General features: G+C 37.2%; 1 protein-coding gene across 1 annotated transcript in view; it reads right to left on the bottom strand.

The window, feature by feature from the left end:
* The window catches only part of GALNT2 (polypeptide N-acetylgalactosaminyltransferase 2), a gene marked incomplete at both ends in the record, with an annotated part of 95,005 nt that overhangs the window by 5,714 nt on the left and 65,662 nt on the right, over positions 1–23,629 (bottom strand). Inside the window, 7 exons of the mRNA XM_079550717.1 lie at positions 865–991; positions 2,787–2,870; positions 3,054–3,146; positions 7,377–7,503; positions 13,388–13,491; positions 14,624–14,711; positions 18,427–18,514. Of these exons, the coding sequence (XP_079406843.1) occupies positions 865–991; positions 2,787–2,870; positions 3,054–3,146; positions 7,377–7,503; positions 13,388–13,491; positions 14,624–14,711; positions 18,427–18,514 (711 nt within the window). The remainder of the gene's footprint in view (positions 1–864; positions 992–2,786; positions 2,871–3,053; positions 3,147–7,376; positions 7,504–13,387; positions 13,492–14,623; positions 14,712–18,426; positions 18,515–23,629) is intronic.

Genomic DNA, 23,629 nt, shown 5'->3' with positions numbered 1-23,629 from the left:
TTGAAACTCATCCCATTGGCTTCAGCCCAGCTCTCCAGCCTGTCCAGATCCCTCTGTAGGGCCTCGCTACCCCCAGGCAGATCCACGCTTCCAGCCAATTTGGTGTCATCTGCGAATTTACTGAGGGTGCACTCGATGCTCTCATCGAGGTCATCAATAAAGATATTGAAGAGGACAGGCCCCAGCACCGACCCCTGGGGAACACCACTCACGACCGGTCGCCAGCTGGATTTGACTCCATTCACCAATGTTGCCATCTACACATGTGACATATTTGCAAGTAAAAGTAGGCTCAGATAAATTTTGTTGAAACACTCCCTTTACTGGTTGAAAATAGGAGATGAAGTTTAGATGCTTCTCTTTTCTGGAAGAGCTGAACAGGGATCTGAGACAGATTTTTTACATGCCACTACTACAAACTGGAAATTACTAATACAGCATTATAGTAAAGCACTCTTCTGATTTTGCTGACCTTAGGCCATATGCTTAACAATCCATATCTTTTCTTAAGAAAACTTCCTTCAAAAATCGAACGTACCACTTAATGGATTAAAGCTTTTTATGAAAGCCTAAAACTCCTGGGAAAGATTCCTGGCCTCCAGCATAAAAATAAATATTAATAGACAAAAAGGAAGGGGAAAACCTGACCGTATTGAATGAACCTCTCTGCTCAGATTCTAACCCTGAAAGTGCAAAACTACATTTGAGGGAGAACTTTTTACAACAGACTGCCTAAATAACTGATTTGTTCATTTCAGTTCGTATACCTATCACTGACACACAGTACATGGTTGAGTTAGTTTCAATTTATTTTTAAATCCTAAGACCAAACATATTTTGGAAAAAAATGAATAGCATACAGACCTGGTTTCCTCCGGCATTATGACATTCGTAAACTCCAACAACACCATCTGCAAAATGGCCCAAAGTATCAAGGCAATTGGTACCCTGCTGCAAAGCCCCAAAAGCTATATCTTGATGATCAGGTACCCTAAAATAAAACCAGAAATATCTCCCTCAATTAGTCTATCTTTGATATTTCTTTTACCTTCTCATCAAGTATTTTTAAGATGAGAGGTTTAAGATGAGTGATGACTACTATTTGGAAATTCCAAACATCTTTTGAAGACAGAAGCCAAATTTCTGATCAAACTCAAACCTGCAAGCACAGGACAAAAATAGGAAACAAGGATGAACATACAAACTCGGCATAATGACCAAATTAAAGGTGACATCATTATCATTTAACATCGCTCATATCTTCACGCGATCAGTTCAGATTCACCATACTTATTTCCAGACAAGCCACCAGAAACATTCTACTTTTGTCCGAAATTGATCTTTACTGAAGTGTTATAAGTTGGGGTTGAAGGGAAAAAAAAAAAAAAGTGTTTTACTCATACTTATTTTTAAACAGTCGCACATAAAGTAGAATTCATATAGTCTGGAAGTACATAGGCAAACACATTCAGAGCACCCTTGTGAGGCATAGAGACCATAAGTTCATATTAAACAGAAAAGCAAGGACATACAAACTCCTTTAAAAACTTCAGACGATGATAAGAATATAATAATTCAACTCAGCAAAGTGAGCACAAGGGAGGTGACACAGAATAAGACAACATTACACACCATTAATGCTTATTGTAGCACATTTTCCAAGAAAAATTGCAAACCATATTTCTTCTGACAAATTAAACACAAATAAATATCCTCTGGCACTGTAAGAGAAATACAGAATAACTTTCCCTCTCAGCATTATCCTGGTTCATGAGACTCCTTAACATGTGCGGCTTTGTATGAAGTACGCGAAGACTGTAACAGTTTATGCTCTTGCATTCCAAGCCTGTATTCTAGTAGTAACAATCCAACTTCACTGACACAAAGTGTCCTTAGCAATAAGTATTCCTAGGAATCACACAGACAGTATCCTGTGCAACCAACAGTATGTTGACAGAAGACACAGTAGTTTACAGAGTCTAATACCAAAGCAGCAGCGTTGGAACTGGATAATCTTTAGTGTCCCTTCTAACTCAAGACACTGTGATTTTGTGACCCAGTTGACATACTTACCAGTAGACACATTACTGAACAAGAATCTTTTCATTCAAGAAGTGCTAAAAAATTTTTTTTGAGGATTTTTCATTGGTTAGTATGCATTCTACAGCAGAAATTATTCCTTTTTATCATGTATTATATTAATGCTGTAAGCACTGATTCATTTTGCAAAAAGTATTAGTTATGTTACCCATAATTTCAGTTTGCTTTTTCCTCTACACATGCATAAAGGTTAGCTATTGACCACTGACAGAGCAAGAGATAATAAAACATGTGACTTAGCTTCTTACAGCAGTGCATTTACCAATGCTTAAAAAACTTTCATGACTTTCTTATCTGCTAGCTTCTGTTATTCCTGCTGTACTGAGATTCAGCTTTCTCACTCAACTAATCATGTGCTTCAGTGAAGGCAAAACTTTAAAAGGGAAGACAACAGGAGAGAGAACAATGTACCCTCAAGCAAAAAGCCCATGTAGGAGACAGGCTACAGAGGAGTTTAGGGCTTTGGATGCTGTTCTCTGAAATACTGCAGCTACAGCTGCAATTCCATGTAAGTGGAAAAGAAGATTACTTAGATAAAATGGATTTTTAGGAATAGAACAAACAATACTGAAAGCAAATAAGGCCACAATTATATTTTACTTCCAAGGAAGGGGAAAGAGAAACCAGTGATTTCAGGAGAAGACAAGTCAAAACCCCACACCATCCCAGAGTCAGATGAAACTCACCGTAACTCAGGATAAACATTTTCAAGATACCACTTGAAGGGTTTGCAGCTAAGTCTTTTTCTGAGTTCCATTCGGCTTTGAATACTAGAAAGGGAAAAAGAAGAATGATTTTCAAGGTCTGGATGCTGTGTTTGTATGAATTAATGACTGTATACAAACCCCAAGTTTCTCAGTAGATCTATATCTTAAGGACATAAATGCCATCACTACTTACACCTCAGAAGCCACTGTTTTTTGAAGGAGGAAAAAGAAGTAATTGTAACTTACTTTCCATAAGGTACATTCCTGGCTGAAGGCACTGCTGCGTAATAGAAATTCTTGTATTCATCCATCCAGACTTCCGCTGCCCTGCGTGTATTTCTAGGGACAATCATATGAAAAAAAGGTTATATTTTCCCCCAACTGCAATTAAACCATGTCATTTATTCTTGATTTGATTTTAATCCTTCTTAGTACTACATCATCAGCTGCCTCAAGCCAGGCAGAAGATTTCCTATTGAAGTCCCAAGTAACAGAAAATCATTAGAAAATCACAACTGAAATCAATACATTTAGAAAAAATGCCTTTTCCACAATTTGCTGCTTCACATTTTCATCTGGAATTTAATACGCCCTGGAATTCTTTCTGTATCTTCAGGGAATGTTGTTGGTTTTGTTTGTTTTAATACAATTTGATAGACCAAATTCAGTGAGTCTTCACCTGAATAAGCAAGCTAATTGGAAACACAAAATTTCAACAATTTGAAATATTTAACAGTGTATTTTGCCTTGCTGAAAACAGATACGCTAACTTCAGCAACACATTTTCAGTCTGCATCTTACTATTACCAGCGTAGCATTCAACATTCCAAGACATAAGCTGTTCTGACAATCAAAGCTATGTACTAAACAAGTTTACTAAAACAGAGGAGACAGTACTTAGAAATTTTTTTTTATTATTTGAAAATTCAGAGATTAATTACTGCAGTAAATGTAAAGGGAAAAAAGCTAACCTGGATTATTTACCTCAAATCAAATGGCTAACTAAAATGTCTATATTTTTGTAACGGTGTGTTTACAGCTTCCTTTGGACTGTGAGACTGTAAGGTGTTTCTTTCCCCCTCTCCTGGCTTCCATGTAAAACTCATCTACTTCTATTGTTTGTAGTTTCATTGAATTACTTCCCTTGCAACTGTCATGCTCTGAAGCTTATTTTACATTTGGCAGTAAGTTCTATCTTAAGCAGCCAGAGTAAATGCAGTCAGCCAACAACTTATTGGTATGATTCTTTCCAAACTAGAAGGCAAAAGTAGCCAGGACAATTTCAGTTCTTGCAAATTGCTAAGAGCGGAGGAGGTGGGGAAAGGGGAAAGAGGAAAAAAATAAAAAAAATAAAAACTAACAACAACAACAACAAACAACGCAAGGCAGACTTCGATCATTTGTTGTTTGAGGACCAATATTTTCCTTACAAAGATCCCTTTTTTATGTGTGTGTGTGTGCTTGTGTGTGTGTAAGCAAAAACCCATTCAATCCAGATCAGACTGTTTCAGTTCAAATTCACTTGTAGTCTGTCAGGTTTTAATGACTGTCACTCAGCCGCTCAGCAGTCAGGTTGGCTATCTATTCACAGGCCAAATGGATTTTGGTGGTGGGAGAGGTACTAATTGGTTTGCCAGAGTTTAACAACTCAAAAGGCAATTCCAAGGCCAGTATGCATCTGTGTATCACACTTTTACACAACCAAAAATTAAGAATTCAGACACAGTGCAATATGGATATAGAAACCATATATATGCTGAGAACTGCTCAAATTTGTATGACTCCAAAGCAGTCAGAGTACTGAGAAACACAGTGCAGGGAACACTCAGCACCTAGATTAAACCACAGATAATGAAACTTAGCATCATGCCATCAGAGATAGTTTTGCACGTACCAGACTAGGGTCTGTAAGGTTTATTAACTCAGATGAAGTTGTGTATTAAAGCAGCTGGCCCCCAAGCATTAAAGCATATATATGTGCAAAAGCAAACCTGATCTAATACATTCTGCTAGAAGCAAGCAGCATCTGCTCCCGCACAACAGCCACGATGTCATCCCTTTTCTCCTCTTGTACCACACGACTCCCAGCCTCTCATCCAGGATCAATTTGTTTTGGCTGCCCAAAGGCAGTGCATACTGGCTAGTCAGCTAAAAATAGGAAGCTTACCCAGAGCACTCCAGAACAAATTACATACAGTCAAGGGACAGATGATTGCATAAGCTAATGAGTCCCAACTGCACAAGCAGTGATTCCATACACCAAGTTTTTTTGGCACAATGGCTCCACACATTCGATAATGTCTGCACCATGAAGGTATTCCATTACCTTAGGTTTCACATTCTCTCATTGCTAAAAATACTTTTTTTTTTTTTTTTAAAGGGAATTTTGTTATATTAGCTTGACACACAAGGCAGCTGACTGAGGAAGAAACAACCTTCAACTAAAAAGCAAGGTTGACAAGTTGCTGTAAAGTGATAGATAAGTTTTCTAGGTCAATTCAAAAATAATTCCAATGAAACAAAGAACTTTAATGGCATTTCAGAATTTGAGACAGCTGGACAGTCAAGGATAATGGCAATAAACCACTTGCAGAGAAAGACAGACCTGGACAGGAATGCAAGTGCCCAAGATTAAAGATCACAGGCTTTACTTGTCCTCATAATTCAAGTCCAGGTAGTATTTCTTTTAAAAAGTCATTTCGAACACAAATAACAGAAAAACAAAATGCATCAAAAATAATCTGTCATGGTAGCTGTCAGGAAACATGAGTGATTAAATCACAGCGATGATCTGACTTAATAGCAACAAAATCCAAAAGTTGTCATCCCAATATAAATGCAGAATCTTCAACCATTGTAAATGACACATTTATGATGCATGCTCTGATCTTGCATATGCAAAGCCAGCCCCTTTCTTGCTTTTCAGATGAGTTATGTGTAAGTACCTATTCAATAGCACAAGTGTGCAACAGACATTAGTCAACAGACTAACAGTAGAAAAGATCCAGAGAATTAGGAAAACTGCACAGCTTGATTTATTTATTGAGCACGATCCTTGTTATGAAATCATAATTTTATAACCTACTATATATGTTTCTATGATAAAACAGTTCCTTCCTAGGCCTTTGTAATAGTTCAATTGTTAGATCCTTCTACCCTACTGACATACATAAACAGGAGAAGTTCAGGTTGGGTGTTAGGAAAAGGTTCTTTACCAGAGGATGGCTGATCCCTACAGCAGACTCCCCAGGGCTGCGGTCATAGTTCCAAGCCTGCTGGAGTTCAAGAAACATTTGGATGACGCTCAGAAATATGGTTTGAGTTTTGGGTGGTGTTATGTGGAACTGAAAGTTGGACCTCAATGATCCTTGTGGGTCCCTTCCAGCTTGGGATATTCTAGGATTCTATATCAGTATAGAGATGTAATGTCTGAAGAGAGAGGGTACTTCTTATTAGTTTTTGTTTACCCACAAATACCACAAATACCCACAAAGTCATTTTTACTGTAGCATATAGACTTCAAATAATAGGGTACCAAGAAAATCCCTCCTGTGACTACTAGAAGAAACAAAGACAGTGACTTTATTTTATCAGACTACTAAATTGATTAGTGTGGTGTTGCTGGCATAACCTATGCAGAAGAAAATTTACACCTCTAAGATGGTTCCTCAAGCTCAGGTGAAACACTATTCCAAATATATTGGCAGCTTGGAACATTCTTACGGACTTGAACACATTTGCACTCTGTGCTGTGGCTCCATATTCTTCAAAGATAAATAAATGAAATTATTTAAATTTGAAGCTCTTAACTCTCAGAACCTTTAGCTCCAACTTTGCTTCTTCAGACCTTGGAGAGCATTAAGTTCTCTGAACCAAAACGCTTCAAAAGCTGGAACTGACAGAGCCTTAGTCAAAATCCCTGTCATACACCACTCAGTGCCTTAACCCATATAACTTAGAACACTATGAACATGAATCAGGACTTGCTATTCTCATTCTACAGGGAAAAAAAAAGATGAAACATCTCTACATTCCAGCAACTGCATACATTAAATCAACAGTAAAATTAACACACATGCTAATCTATGCTCTTACTAATGTAATTTCTTAAGTTTACACAAAAAGCATCTTAATCACGTGATGAGAAAAGAAGATTCAATGAAGAATTAAGCACCCAACAGCCTGGTATAAATGCCAGAATTAGCCTACACGATCACTTGTACATCTCATACTCATTCTGTAATAACAAACAGCAAACAAAGCAAATTCCTAACCTACTGTATTCTGGGTCATAGAGAACGACAGTATCGTTCCTAAAAAATGAAGATGTATGGGACTGTTCTGAAAATAAAGGTTTCTTCAAAACCAAATAAACAAATTTCTCAAAATTGGCTATTTCCTTTTTTTCCAGATTAATCTCTAATGGAGATATTTTGCCTTACGCATATTCTCCTCAGTCATCAGCTTCTTCTAATGAAAAGGTCCCTAAAATTAAATTACTGCCACCTGCTGATCATTTGAAGAAATTCAAAACATCACTATTTAGCTGAAGATCATCTTAAGAGTTACCTTGCAAATACAGTACCACTCCCACCAGGAAATGTGTACGGATGTTGCTTGCGGAATACGTGACCCACTCTGCTGCAAGGGATGATTTCTAGGCTCCCACCACATTGCCAAACTCGGAACGAGATCTCTGCAATGAAAACATAAAAGACCAACATCACAAAATACACCACAAAATACTGTAATTTCCTACTGTTGTTTTTAAACAAAGAACCCGGTAATTGCTGAGAAGATCAATAGGATGGATTTCTGAGAAAATCTAGGATAAAACCAAGGCATATTCTTGTTTATTATTATCCAAACTCAGAAGAAATAACTATATTAACTTGGAAGCAAAACTGCATGTCTTCTCTCCTCTGAGCAGTATTCTCCAAACTCAGAAATGATGCTGAAATTTGCCAGAATAAGTTAGGTTTATGTGTTCTATTGCTGTGCTTTATCTAAATGGTAAATAACAGTAGATTCATTTAGCATAAATTAATTATCTAATCTATAATTTTAAAAATCAGCTAAAGATTAAATAGAATGTCAAGCAAATTCAATGCACAATAAAACAACAGATTCGAGCTGCTGGCTCAAAGTACTGGCAGTAAAAGGAGTTATGCCAAGCCAATCTTGATTTGAAGATAGAGTAGCAACTTATATAAACCAAAGGCTATGGTCACTACTTTTGTAAATCAAGCAAGCAAACTAACTATGGTAGTAAAGACAAGGTCTAGAAATATATTGCATATTTCTCATCTTAGACCTCTAACAGCAGAAATCACCTAGTACTGACAGAGAACTTGTCTTCATTCATTTGAAGCAAGCACAAGAGTGCTTGCAATAGCAGTGTTTCAACTTTGATATTTTTCCCCCTTTTAGTCTAGTAGCTGCAGCAGGTTACCATCTCCTACCCTTAGTCTATTCATCATCATTCAGTATCTTTCCACAGATTTTAAAAAAACCAACACAAATAGTAAGCAAAGTCACATTCCTCTTTTAAAACTAAGTGCTATTCTTCCTCCAGAAGCCCTCCTCTCACACATATAAATCAAAAGTTTTATTTCAAACAAACTTCATCATTTCAAAACCCAAAGTAGGAAAACCTGAAGGTTAGCAATGTCCTCTCAATTATAGAATCCTTAGAGTTGGAAGGGACTTCTAAAGGCCATCCAGTCCAACTCCCCTGCAATGAACAGGGACATGCGCAGCTAGATCAGGTTGCCTAAGGCCTGATCCAGCCTTGTCTTGAAAGTCTCCAGGGACAGGGCATCCACTCTAGGCAACCTGTTCCAGTGCCTCACTGTAAAAGACTTTTTCTGTATACCCAACCAAAATCTGCCCTCCTTAAGCTTGAAACCATTTCCTCTTGTTCTGTTACCACGGACCCTTCTTTCCTGTAGCTCCCTTCTGACTGGTCTGACCAGGGGAAAAATAAGTGCTGTCATTTCAAACTAAGGCAATGCAAATTAACTGCTTTTCGTCTGAATCTTTGCTTTTTACAAGAATTCTTTCTAATTTTACCTCAGAAAAAAATTCTGTTCAATCAAGGCCAGTTAGTCATATTCATGAAGACTAGATAATCAACACAGTCCAATCTGCAGACAGTCAGTCTTCCAAAAAATATTAATGACAAAAACATTATCTCTGGCAGTAACTTATGGCCTTGATTTTATAGTTAAATTAACATGGGAGGATAGGCAAATGACTTTAAGAAGCAACTGAACATGGCATTCTCACCACACATTTTTCACAGCACTGACTTTATTCTTATCTCTTATTTTGTGCTAAGAAAAGCAAAAATTGGGAATTACAATAAATGACTGTTCAGTGTTTCTATTAAGCTAGCAAAAAAAGTGCTTTTCTGTAGTGCTTTTATTAAAATGATGAATTTTGAACGCTTCATCCAAAACATCAATACTGTGTTCATTAATGATCTGGATGATGGGGTAGAATGCATCCTCAAATGTGCAGATGACATGAAACTGGAATGAGCGTCTGATTCAGAGGGACCTTGACAGGCTGGAAAGGTATGCTGACAAGAATCTCACGAAGTTCAAGAAGGACAAGTGCAGAGTCCTGTGCCTGGGCAGGAGCAACCCCAAGTACCAGTACGTCCTGGGAGCCACTCAGACGGAAAGCAGCTCTGCAGAAAAGGACATGGGGTTCTGGTATCAAGGTGAATACAAAGCAGGGGCATGCCCTTGCTCCTAGCAAGGCTAATTGGTATTCTGGGCTTCCTTAGGCAAACTATCACCACCAGTTCTATATTCAAGACTGGTTATACTGCATCTGGAATATTGTGAAGAGTTCTGGGCCATCCAGTAGAAGAGAGACATGGATGAACCTGCAAAAATCTAATGTAGGGATGAAGGGACTGAAGCATCTCTATTATGAGGAAAGCCTGCAAGAGCTGGCACCATTCAGTTCGGAGAAAAGAAAGCTCACGTGGGTTCTTATCATTGTCTATAAATATCTGAACGGAGCCTGCAAAGAGAATACAGCCATGCTCTTTTCAGAGGCGCTGTGTGCCAAGACAGGAAGCAACAGGCATGAACTGGAACACAAGAGATTCCAGCTAAACTTCAGGAAAAATTTCTTCACCATACAAGTGACTGAGCACTGGAATAGGTTGCCCAGAGAGGTCTACGAGAAATATCCCTCCTTGAATTTCTTCAAACAATGATTGGACATGATTCCCTGCAACAGGTGGCCCTGCTTGAACAGTGTGGGTTGGACCAGATCACCTCCAGAAGCCCCTATCAAACTCAAACATTCTGCTATTCCGTGATCTACTGAATGTACGTAAGTTCTGAAAAACTACTCCAGAAGTAATTTAGAAATATCTTGCATACCAACTTCTTCTATTATTCATAGCTTCCTCTACTCTGTACATTAAGTTAATGCTTTGTTATTTGATTAGTTCTCCCTTCACAAATGCCCAGGCCTGTACACCTACATATATACTTTCAGACACCTTAGGCTCTGAAGAATATCAAAAAGATGAAAAATAGCTGTGGGAAGTACAGCAAAAGGGCCTGCAAATTGGGAGGGGTACACTAATACTTACATCACCATGGCTTCTAAAGTCTGCATGAATTTTAAGTTAAAAGGAACATAAAGCAATTAAAATGTAAGGTGTTAGGCTTTTCTTATTTTGTTCTTAGGATGCTATTTTTCATCATACTTATTGGGAAAATAAATTCTACTATTTTAACAGTTTCAGAAGACACAATTTTTTTTTTTTTTAAAGGCGCAAATAATATGTCATGCACTTCCTTTGGAGCACCTCCCCTATGCGGACAGGCTGAGGGAGCTGGGCTTGTTCAACCTGGAGAAAAGAAGGCTGTGGGGTGACCTCAGTGCAGCCTTTCAGTACTTAAAGGGAGCCTACAGAGGGGAGGGGAATCAACTCTTTGAAAGGGTTGATATGTGTAGGATGAGGGGAAATGGTTTTAAGTTGAGGGAGGGAACATTTAGGTTGCATGTCAGGGGGAAGTTCTTTACAGAGAGAGTGGTGAGGTGCTGGAACAGGCTGCCCAGAGAGAGGTTGTAGATGCCCCGTCCTTGGAGGTGTTCAAGGCCATACTGTATGGGGCCCTGAGCAGCCTGGTTTAGCATTAAATGTGGAGGTTGGTGGCCCTGCATGTGGCAGGGGGGTTTGAGATTCGTGATCCTTGAGGTCCCTTCCAACCCTGGCCATTCTGTGATTCTGTGATAAAATTACCTTCAATACTGCTCTTGCAGCATATTACCAATTTAGAAGGTGAAGTCTTACTTGCTTTCTGATTTCAGCAAAACTAGAAAGAAAAAGCTAGGTTTTCAAATTTAATCCAAATCTTTTAATGATCTATCCATTTCTTTAGTATACTTGATCTCCCTATGCTTATCAAAAAAGCACTGCAAAAGCTCTCAGGATTAGAGTCTATGAATTCGAGAAGACTGGACAAACCTTGATCCATGTTTTATACAGCAAACGTGTTATCAGTCATATCTGGAAACAGTGTGAAAATACACCATATCTTCACAGCAAGAACAGTCATTTAGCTAATATAGGATTTAGACTAGGCAAAATACTGTAAGCTCATACACCTATTATATGAGTATAGTTGAACCTATACTACTGTGAAGAAAATCTCACATCTGCCCTGTACACGCTTACAAGAAAATGCAAATTTAAATGAAGTATAAATATGTTTAGAAGTATTTTACAACTCCATCTAGCAGATTATTTGCACGTAACATCAACTGACTGAGAGGTACACTTGAGAATAAAGAGGCTGTACAAACATGCATATTGAACTGCACATCACAGATTTCCACTATCTGGTGCATGTCATCTATTGGTAATTAAATCAAAGGCCATGCAACTTTTATTCATTTTCAGTTAACCTGGCAGCTATGAACAAATAATTAGCTGTCTGCTCTGATAGGCCTTGCATTTTCAGGGAGCAGAGAAGATGCACCCCAAAGGCTCCATCTCCCCTCCCTCCTACTGCGGAGAAGAGAAAACTGAAAGCAAAAGAAGAAACAAAGATTTTTGCATGCCAACTTTTCACCTTGAGAAATGAGCTGTTGCTTGTGCCCTTTATTACTACAAAATCCTCAATTATCAAAGCATACGAGCAGTTGCTAAGTTTTCAGAAAAAAAAAATCTGAGTGACTCAAGTGCATGCTTACAGCTAATCAGATATTTAAGTGCTCCAGTGTCAGAAGAGGTTCTCAGAGGATAAAAGCATTGCTGTAATAAGTTTATTCAATGACTTTCCAGAACATTTTAAAAAATGAAAAACAACGATGATGTTCAAATTAATACAGTTTAGCCACATGCAGCCAAATAGTGAGGAGAATAAAATCTAACAGAGAAAGTAATTGTTCATAATACATAACAGTGAGCACTGTACAGAAAAGTCAGAGGAGATGGTAAGGATGCTTTTTCCAGCTTATGTGAGCTCCAGCTTATTCCAGTTCCTTATGTGAGTGTTAAGCAAGTGGTTACAGTGTCTCAGTATTTAGAGGTGTACTGGATAAAACAGACATTTTCTTGTAGGCCACATACGCCTCATGCAGGTTTTCAGTAGATGAAAACACTCATGAGTTTTTACAAGTTCAAGGTATTTTAGTTTCACAGCTAGAACAGCAGTAGAGGCATTTTAATCCTCAGAATTGTTCCTAAACACACTATTTAGAATGTCTAAGATGACCCCTACCTTGAAAAACTAAATTAATGACACCCTGTAACTCATAAGCAATTAGAGTTCTGCTCCACTCAAAGATTTCTTTAACTATAAATGCACTTGTCTTAGCTGAGGGATAATACTGTAAAGCAGAGAGCCAAATGCCAAATCTAACCATAAGGTGAAAATAATGGCTGAAGTGCAAGTTCTTGGTCCCTCCTCCTTCCTCCTCAAATTCCACTCAAACATCTGAATTCCAATAAAAATGCCTTCCCAAGTATAATTATCTTGTTGAGCTAAAATAGGGGTATAAAATAAAAAACCTAAGTTTAAAAGCCTAAGTTTAAAAGATCAATGATAAAAAGATCATTTTTTGGTCAGCTGTTTTGATGAATTGCTTAAAGTGTGTGTAAGAACATTAAACTCATGAACTCCCGTGCTCTGATTTTTGTCATTAAATTTCACCAGCATTTTAAAACTTGCCTTAAATTGTCAGCATTTAAACACCGTATTTTAATCAATAACATTATAGGGGGATATGGCTTCCAAACAAGGTATCATTTTTGAAAAGAACTTCCTATCTGCATCCTTAGTTCATTTCATTTTACCTGCCAACTTATTTAACTGCACAGTAAGCAAATAGTTCTGCTTTCTCATACATAGTATAAAATTGCTACCATATTTTAATTCTTACACTGAAGCCTTCTGGATTTTCCCAATAATGCACCTGAGGTTTTGATTGCTCTTTAATCTTCTTTGCATGAAACCATGAAGATCATGAAACCATGACAGTAAAAGCAAAGCTGAAACTTGCTTTTCTGTGAAAACTGATCTGGAAGTACATTATGCACTTACCTAAGTTTTCTCCACCCCAAACATCCATCATCATGTCATACTTCCCCAGTTCTTCAAAATAGGATTTGTCCATCACAAATAACCCACCAGCTATCATGGGTGTCCTAAACAGACAAGAAAAATTAAATTAAATACTTACAGAACCATGAACTGGGAGGTAATTGATTTGCATCTCAAGGTTAATATCTCCTTGAAAAAAGCTGCAATGTTTTCGAAGGCGACTAAGTTTACATCCATCATGTCAAAGCTTGTCTGCACAACATCATGCAACATTTCTATGGCATGTACAGCATTATAACTACCACTGCCTCAGAAGCTGAATTTCCAAAACTCCACTTGGTTCCCAAGTCCCTTATTTAAAAACTGGGAACTTGTGCCAGCAGTAAAACATTAAAGTTTTGTTGCTGTATTTTTAGCTGTCAAAACATATAAAACATCAAATTTTAAAATAAACATGACTTTTTTTTTTTTTTTCTTTAAGGTTAAATAATCTACAGGGGAACTGTTGGGTGGGTTTTTTTTTTTTGCTTTTTTTTTTTTTGTATGCTTTTTTTAAGCACTATTTGTGAGAGCATCATAAGGATGCACAAACATGAATGAAGTTACCATATTCTTGAAAGCTAGCTAAGGTTCATTTCTAGACTGATAAAACAAGTTTTAGCTCTGTTTAGTCACAAGCTACTTGGTCCCGGATCCATTTCTGTTTTAAATATGTCAAGTCTAACTGTAAATATACAGTTGCTACACTTCAATGCATGTCATTTACAGTAAAATATAAAATGCTACAGATAGGAAAAAAAAACCTAAACGAAATTCCCTTAAGCAAAAACAGAAAGGATGCAAATTCTGTACTACTTTGCTTATTATAAACTCTAATCTTGAAAAACGGGGACTGTCTGCACTAATTGTCTCCATTTGAATTGAATTTTCCCAACTGGTAATAACAGTTTTCGTTTCTGAGATGGTGCACAAAAGTAAGTCTCATACTCCTGAGTTAAAAAACAGAACAGTATTCGTGGTAAACTTTGCTTCAAGCTATGCTCTCATCATGTCCTACAGCAATATTACACTCTGCCTGTTTTATTATGCATTTAAATCAGATAAACCAACCAATGCTAATCTATTTGTACTGAAGATCTCTGATGGGAACAGATTCCCATGAAGATGAATCAATACATTTTTTTAATTAAAAAAAAGCATTATCTATCAAATGGAGAATCAGTGATATAGACATACTTTATGGGAGCAACTGGGTTTCCTTGCCGTGCTCTTCTTTGCTCTGGTGTCATGTAATCCCATTTGAATACCAGGTTCCAGTCAAAGCCTTTAAGAAGAAAACAGAGTAGGATGTTAAGACTGTGGTCATTATTCATGTTGTAGTAATGTAATATCAAACAAAATCACTGGGAAGGAAATTTACACTTGCACAATCTTCTTGGTAGAAAACAAACGAGTAGGAGCTCGAAAAAAAAAGAAGTTGAACAGGAGAATAAAAAAGTAATCTAAATAATATTGATTTTTCTTGTTGACATTTATTACACAAGGTAAGAAACCCAGTAGTAGATGAGAAAGCATAAGTCACAAATACATGAAATAATGGATTCATGTGTAAGTCACACTGAACATCATGCGAAGATCTTCATCCCTTTACAATTGCCCTTAACAGTTCTTATTGTACTGTTGCATCTCAGCTGTTATGATCATGCTTAGGCTTACAGAAACTTTATACAGCACTCACTGCTCTTCTCTGTCAGCATTGGTTCTCTATCACAAAGGTTACAGCAGGTTATGTAGCTCTCACTTCTCATTAACATCCATACAACTGCATCCTTTCCTACTGCATGCTTCTACATCCATCATTTTTGAAATTCAGATCAGTGCTATAGAGACAAAAAGCTTAATCATCTTCTGTACACGTATATATGTGTGACTGCATGCACACAAGAGATTGGTTCTTTTGTGAGCTAAGTACAGAAGCACAAAGATCACCAGAAAAGGGAAGGCCGAAGAGTCACAGCAGCTTTCTACCTGACATTTTGAACAGCCTTCCTTTAGCCACCAATACAAAAAAAAAAAAAAAACAACACAGCAGGTGCAAGATAAACTTCCTACGGAAACACTAACTGGTTTTGAGCTATGTTACGCCTTTAGGTATGAACCTCTATGGAAAAAGCTCCATGAGCTGTACAGTGATCTCCCAGTGCGCCTAGCAAACCAGCCTTACAAAGACTGAGGGCTGCCAAAAGCATTTAGATCCTATGAGGTCATGTAATAAATGATTTCCAGATTTCTGTTGCGCAGATGTCAATAGTTTTCTTTCTTCAGTATGAAGATAAAGCAATTATTTTCTGGAGAAAGTAGGAAAAAAAATTAAGCTAAACAGGCAACAGACTGTTGGTCTGGATCTGTAAATGTGCATGGTATGGATTGATGTGGAGAACTAAAATGAAAATTGCTTAGTTTTCAACTCCCAAGATATGTCTATCTCACAGAAGCTACCCTGAACACTTTTTGCAACATGCATGGCAACTCTACAGATTTAAGGTATAAAACTGTACAGTGTTACACTGTAAAAAATGAAAGACCATCTAAATACTCCTAAAACTCCAAGTTTCAAAGCATTAAAATGGCTACAACTGATAGCAGTGCAAAGCCTCCACGATGAGAATTAAAACTAACTCCAATATTTCCCTGCAGTTAAAAAAAAAATTCATTTCATCATACATCCCCAGCAAAATTACTTGCATCTGGGAAGGACTGAAAAACTCTACTGTTCCCCAGCACAAGTGGTAGAGATAGAGTTACGTACACCATAGTGAACACAAGGGGTCTCTTTTGGAACACAGCACTGCATTGCAAACTCGAAACAAGTGTATAAATTGTCTACTCATAAAAAACTGTTCTTCTGTCTCCATTTTCACTGAGGCTGGGAAAAAGCACTCAATGAGATAGTATCAGTAACTTTGTAAAAGGAATATTTTTAAACACAAGTGCATATACAGTATGAAATTCTATCACGTGTAAACTTCATAATACGCATAACCTAAGTTATTAGAACTCCGTTAACTACAATTTAGTCCAGTAATTAAAATGCTACTCAGGGTGTAAATAGTTTTGTAAGCCTTCTTCCTTCCAAAAAAAAAAAAAAAGTAATATGAAGTGCACGGATTTAATAATGGCCAGCCATGGGAATTATTTAAGTTCTGTCCACTTTTAAGTCTGTAGCATTTGCTAGATTGCTCGTCTTGGGTGATTAAGTCTTGCAAAACAGAGCAGGCACAAATGCTGTCCCAGCTGTCTCAACTCTCCATGTTTAAGCCACGCAGACACTATATCTAAGGTTGAAAGCACGGTTTGATTTCCATGTTTAGACTTGGCCTCAATGAAAGTGTCCTGTGATGCCAAATGCTGGAGTGCCCCTAACGTGCTAATCTGCCCTTTGGGATCTGAATGCGAATATATTATTCACATTTGAACATACCACCAAATAGCATTCAGACATAGCTATGTGAAAAATTTCTATTGTTAAAAGGCAGCTTCTCACTTCACAGCCCAGAAGTACAGAGGCTCAATGCGCTTTAAAGAACCTATTGTGTATAAGAGAAAACGAGCACTAAAAGGAGAAAAAAAATGGGAAATATAGTTCATAGACAAAGCATGAAAAGCAGCAACAAGTAGAATGATCGCTCAATCCTCTCCCAGTTCAGTTGGAAAGAATTAAAGAGCATGAACCCCACAGGAACCAATCTAAGGTTTCAATGAAAACTCCTCCTCCTACTGCAGACAACAATAAGAGCTACATAATGGTATAGAGATTTCCATAGTTGCTGCATAATGAATAGATTGGGCAAAAGCCTTAAGGTTTTAATAAAGCTAGCACACAGATAATAGCATAGTATTATAAATTAGCATACTGTGAATATATCCATGGCAGACATCTTTTCAGAATGCTAATTAAAAGGATACAGAAACTTTTACCTCAAGATCATGACTGGAACTTGAAGCACATGCAGCATTATGCAAATATTACTTTAGTTTACTGGAACAAACACTTGGTGGCCAGTTATGGACTAGGATTTCACATACAGAAGGAGCTTAAAACTGCTTTCTACTACCTCACTTGAGAGAGCCCATTCAAAATAAGCTGAAAAACTGTGGAAACAGTACCACATAATTTCAATATTGTGGCTTATCTTACATCTGTTCTACAGGCAGCACAGTTTCTAGGGTTGTGGGAACAATTATTGTGGATCAGTTATGGGACAACTATTCTAAATGCTAGACACCTGCTAATAGTGAAATTAAATTTAAAAACTTAACAAATAAGGATTTTACTGCAAACTTGTCTTTCCTCTTTTGGAAAGAAGGGAGAGAATCATTTTTGAGAGTTTCACAAAGCTTTTTACTACTTGCTGTTAACAGTTAGCATTAACCAGACAACAAAACCATAGCTTTTGTAAACAGAATTTAACAGGAAATTTTCTAACAGTAAAGATAAAAACACTACAAATTTCAAGGTTATGTGTTACTCTCTTCACGATTACAGATTACGGATTAGAAAAAAACAACATCTTTCCTTTTTAAAAAACAAACACATTCCAGAGGTTTCTGCTTTTTCACAAGAGATGAATTTTTAAGCAAACCAGCATCTTAAAAAAACCTCATAGGCACCGCATTGCTGATGGACTTCTGAACTAGAGAGCAAATAAATTGTTGTCTGTAAAAAGGGAATCATAAGCTCTTCCAACCATAAGCTGCTTCTAACACTTACACAGCACTGCAAACATTCGAGTGACTCCTGTACACTGGTAAAAAGCAGCATAAACTTATAAGAATTGGTATAATAAAGACAAACTCTTGTAAAGTAGAATGCAACAAGGCCATTTAAAATCTAAGCCTGGAAACAGATATATAGAAATAAAGCTAGATATGCAAAAGGGAAGAGCAGTGTGTTGACTGCCCATTCCACAACTGCAGTGACTACGAGCTTTGACTTGTGATGCTTCTTATTTTATTTGTATTCCAGCAGAGGTACATACCGCCTTTTAAATCAGCTGACGCCCCCACGTACTGGAAGTTGTCCATATTAATTACATCGATAATAGGAGACACAACTCTGGTCTTGTCCTAAAATAAATATTAGAAAGTGATATTGAAATAATGAAACCAATATATAAAGATTCAGACAGGATAAGATGTTGCAGAGTTCAGCAGGATTTCATGAATACTGCTCCCCCAGCTTTTCCCCTGCTTCTGGTTCTGAGCAGCATTGCTCACCACTGCTTCGTTCAGAGAGCAGAAACCACATTACATAGCTAAGAATCCTCTTCATATTCCAGCCTACCTTACACACAGGTAAATCTCTTCTGGCTTATCTGTGAAGAAGGCAGCAAACTTCTATTTCAAAAGACAGACAGGCAAACAGCATTTTCATTCTTACTTTTCAAACCAGTGCAAAGAAGAAAACCATCTGGGTAATTCATATTTTCACAGCAAATTCCTAGCCCATAAGGTAGTGTGATGTTATTACTATAATCTTTAAGGGACATTAAGGCCTTTCCACAATCAGAAAAGTCTTAGGTTAATGATAACCGATTTCACCCCAGAAGAATCACACTTCACAATCAGATAGAAAATGGGGAAAAAAAAAAAAAAAAAATCCTCCTAAACTAATGAACGCTATTAATCTCTGGCAGCCAAAATTCCAGTGGCATAGATTCTGCATTCCTCTGTCTGAACTTGGTCTCATATACTATTCTAAGCAACATTAATTACCTTAGCTCATGTGTTTGTCAAAATAGCTTTTAAGTTAAAAAAAAAAAAAAATCTTTCCAGTAACTCCACACGCATCATCCATTGGGATCATAAGACATCTGTAATCTAAGAGAAAATCATCTAATATTAGAAACACAGTGTCATGGTTAAACCAGTTCTTCTCTATGAGGTACCTCTTGAGGCAAAAAAGAAAAAAAAAAAGAAAAAAAAGATATATTTACAAACTAAAGTATAACTTCTATGGTAGTTTGATTAACAGGTAGCTTGCATTCAAAGTAGAACTTTAAACACCACAATTTAGCAACAGAGCATAGGTAACTTCAGAACAGTAAAATACCAACTTTGTGAATACAAAAATGCTTTAAACAAACAGGATATTTTGGTAACTATCTTACAGAGAAACTGTTCTTATGGTTAAAAACAATACTAACCTAATCGTCCCCACTGTAAGAATCTATGTGTAAAGTATTGCTCCAAACAACAATGCATATATTCTAAACAGGTTCAACAGTGCATCCATTGCTACTGCAGTATTATACAGAACGGCTGGTACTAAACTAGCAGGAGAATATAGTGTGAGCTTGTAACAGGAGGCCTGAAAGCAATTTTTTTAGACAAATGATTTTGTTAGTCCAAAAAGGACATTAAAAACACCCATTTTCATTTACTGAATCTTAATTACTCAATCTGTACAGATTTTAGTAAGCCTAAATTAAATAGCTGGCATATACTACATCATTCTACATAAGTAAACAAAAGGTCACTTTCCCCCATATTAGCCAGAAGGAAAATCTGAGTTGTGTCTCCAGCCAAAATCCGAAGACTGAGCTAAAAGCTGACAACTTGTATTGCTTCTACATTCCTTTTAAGTAGAACTTGAGCTATACCACGTGAGTCTTTATGAAGGATATAATGCAAGATGTGATCATGACTTTCACTAGCTATTAATTATCTTTGGCCTAAACCAAATTAGAAACACAAATAAAAGACGACACTGTCCTATTCTGCTATTGATTACATCTTCAGCTTGCATTTCTGTTAGCTGTAAACTCAAGTCTATGTGTTCATAATGCAAGGATATGGTTTTACTAGCAGTAATCCATTTCGGAGGCAATTATGATTGACTGCATCTGAACTGCAAAACACCACAGATTTCTGCTGTGCCTTCCTACAACACTAAAACACTTCAGGTGTACACATTGTTTTAGATATCTATATGCAGTGTCAAAACTAGAAAACTTCCTTATTTAAAGGCTGATGTCTTCTAAAGATACCCAGCCTACCCAGTATTCACAGTACACCCATCAGCGTGACATGAGACCTTATTGCTCTCTATAACTACCTGAAGGGAAGTTGTAGTGAGCTGGAGGTCAGCCTCTTCTCTCATGTAACATGACAGAACTAGAGGGAATGGCTTCAAACTGCACCAGGGGAGATTTAGGCTGGACGTTAGGAAATACAACTTTTCTGAAAGAGTGGTCAGGCACTGGAATGGGCTGCCCAGGGAGCTGGTGGAGTCACTGACCCTGGAGATGTTCAAGAAATGTTTGGATTTTGTGTTGGGGAACATGGTTTAGTGAGAGCTATTGGTGATTGGCTGGATTGGATGATCTTGAAGGTCCTTTCCAACCTTGGTGATTCTGTGATTCTGAAATAGAAACAAATATGAAATTTCCCTTTCTTTCTTATTCCTTCCTCAGCTGAAGCTGAGGTGGCTTATACAAATCTATGCCCATCTAGAAAAACCTCCTCCAGCAAAAGTCTGTACTCTCAAATGATTATACATGATAGAGCTAAATGTGGTGGTAAAAACTGCCTGTCGTCTGTCACATTAGGAAGAGCTTCAGTGAGACTTCAGCTTATCTCCACTACATCCCCACAGTGCTGAACAAGCAGGCAAGCACAGTCTCCACACATTCAGGATTTCCTGAGGTCATTGCTGTCGGTCTGATTAATTCTGTCAATATCAGTGCAGTGGCAAACTAGCACCATTTGCAACACTTAACGTGTTACTTAGGCAACTTCATTATTTCTCTGACACGCAAATACCTAGGCTGATGTACAACTGCCACTTTCTCAGCCTTGGAAACAAGCTGCCCCCTCCATGCTTCAAAACAATACCTTTGTTCAGCAGTAAAGCAGACAAAATACTTGCACGTCCCTAAGGTGACACTTTGCAAGGCACTACAGAATTGTTAATGTAGAGACTGCTAAAAAAGAGCCAGTGGGTCTCTAAGGCAGAAAGAGTTCAAAATCATTCACTTAAAATACTAAAACCTTCCTCTTCTTAAATTATCCTCAAGCACAACAGAAAAAAAAAAAATTCATTACAGTAGAAACCTGGTATGTGTTTTGGAAAAAAATAAAAGCAAAAACAAAATCTTTCTCATCTGATTTTGTTCTGAACGTTTCATACCATAACATATAATGGAATACACAATTGGGAAACCTTGTGCTTTCTGATGATGCCAATGGAAAGAAATAGCCCATGAACACTGCAGGTCTCTAGTGACTGGAGTTTTGTAGCAGACTTTCATTTTAATATTTCATAAGGAGGTTATACATGCTCTAGAGAGTTAGACTACCACTACTACTCGCTTTTCTCATAAACAATTGGAAATTATCCTCAAAATTCTGCATACATTGTTTTTCCCCCAATCTAGTATCCAAAAATCTCAAAGCACTTTAAAGATTAAACTTCACAACACTCTTAACAGAAAATACAAATATTTTCCTTTCAGCGATGCAGTAGTTGGAAGTAATTCACTCAAGGTCGCAGAATCTAAGGATATGAGAAAAGAATCCACATATCATTTCTTAATTCTAATTCTTTCCTCTTTTAGGATGTTTTGTGTAAAACTATTAGCAGAAGTGATAGACAATTTATAGTTATGCTATGAAAACAGATGAGTACAGTTCTGCACCAGAACCTTCCAATTTCTATTTTTCTCAGTCAATATACTGTAAGAATAGAACAAAGTGATTAGAAATAGGAAATGGAAAAAGCCAAGTAGAAAAATTTTCATAAAATACACCAATATGTTCAAGACTGTGTGTTTTATCTCCCCCTAATACCCACACACACCTAGAATATACAAAAGGAAGTCTTGTGCAAATAGGCAGGAAATGTCTCTGCAGCTGGGAGCAAAGTGGAGGAAGGCATATCAGCTGCAGTTTGAACAGATATCTGTCCATTCTGAGTGCTAAAATTTTCACCTTGTATTTATGTTTTTGTTGCTTTAGACCTTTGCTCAAATTGCTGAAGGAAATTCCTAGCAGTATCAATCCCTCCAGGAATGCCAAGCAAGTATGGACAATGAACAAGGACATTCTAACTAGGAAACTAGTTCAAGTAAGCACTGCGATGGATCATTCTTCAGTTGAAGAGATCTCAGTGCCTCAGGTGACCACATAAGAAGTCAAACACACAGCGTATCAGATAGCATATTTCAGAATGGATTTCAGTCAGACTGTTTCTGGCAGATCTACGTTTTTATACTGTAAAATGCTTAACAAAACTCCTAAAACTCACACAGAATTAAATGCCAAGAGGACAATTCTGAAATTGAAGGAAAAGGTAACCTTTCTGCCACAAAACAGAACAGATTCAGCAGAGCATCAGAGAACACTGCATTAATGTTTAGTAGTCCTGACATGAAAATCCTCCTCGACCTCAAAGTTAGGTAAGGAGTTCATATCTATTCAGCTTCTTGTCACCAAGACCATTAAGAAAATGCTGCTGATTAATATGAAGTAACATATCATCTGCACTGTGAGCAAAATTAATCCATTTAAAATAACAAAGAACTATCATAGGCTATGTGCAAGCAATATACATTCACTAATGTTTTCTAAGCAGAAAGCTTAGAAGTACCTTTAACAAACCTCATACCTGCCGGTTGGGAACCTTCCCAGGTAAAAGCAAACTGGAATTCCATATGATTTATTTAACAACAGATCAAGAATGGCTCACGATTAGTGTTTTTCACCACAACAATTGTGAGGAGCAAGTTTTTGAAAGGTCTAATAATTCTTTTGCCTCTAAAAGTGGCTGGTACAAAAAAAAAAAAAAAAAAAAAAAAAAAACATGCACCAATTTCTCCTATCAAGTATACCACACAATCTCAAGTCTTTACTAATCTAGCAGCAATTGAATAGGTTTTATATTCTGTTATGATGAACACTTTTACATCCCAGATTGTTTCAGAAAAATAAATAAGTATGCCAAGAGGAAAAAGGAAAGAAAAAAGGGGCAAGCAAAACTACCACTGTCTTCTCGTTTCTCAAAAACGTGGATAGTTCAAACAAATCACACTTGAGAACACTTCCCGTATCCTAGAGCCAAGACACTGCTTTAGCAGAAAGCATTTTCCACTCCCTTTTAAAATGTATTTAATGCCTTCAAGTTTATTCTCCTCATTAAAAATTACATAGGAACTACCTTTCTAAGTCTGTGACACTACACTG

This window comes from Tetrao urogallus, assembly GCF_951394365.1.
Source record: "Tetrao urogallus genome assembly, chromosome: 2".
In the NCBI taxonomy this organism is placed as follows: domain Eukaryota; kingdom Metazoa; phylum Chordata; class Aves; order Galliformes; family Phasianidae; genus Tetrao; species Tetrao urogallus.
This window is presented reverse-complemented; position numbering and strand designations above follow the sequence as displayed.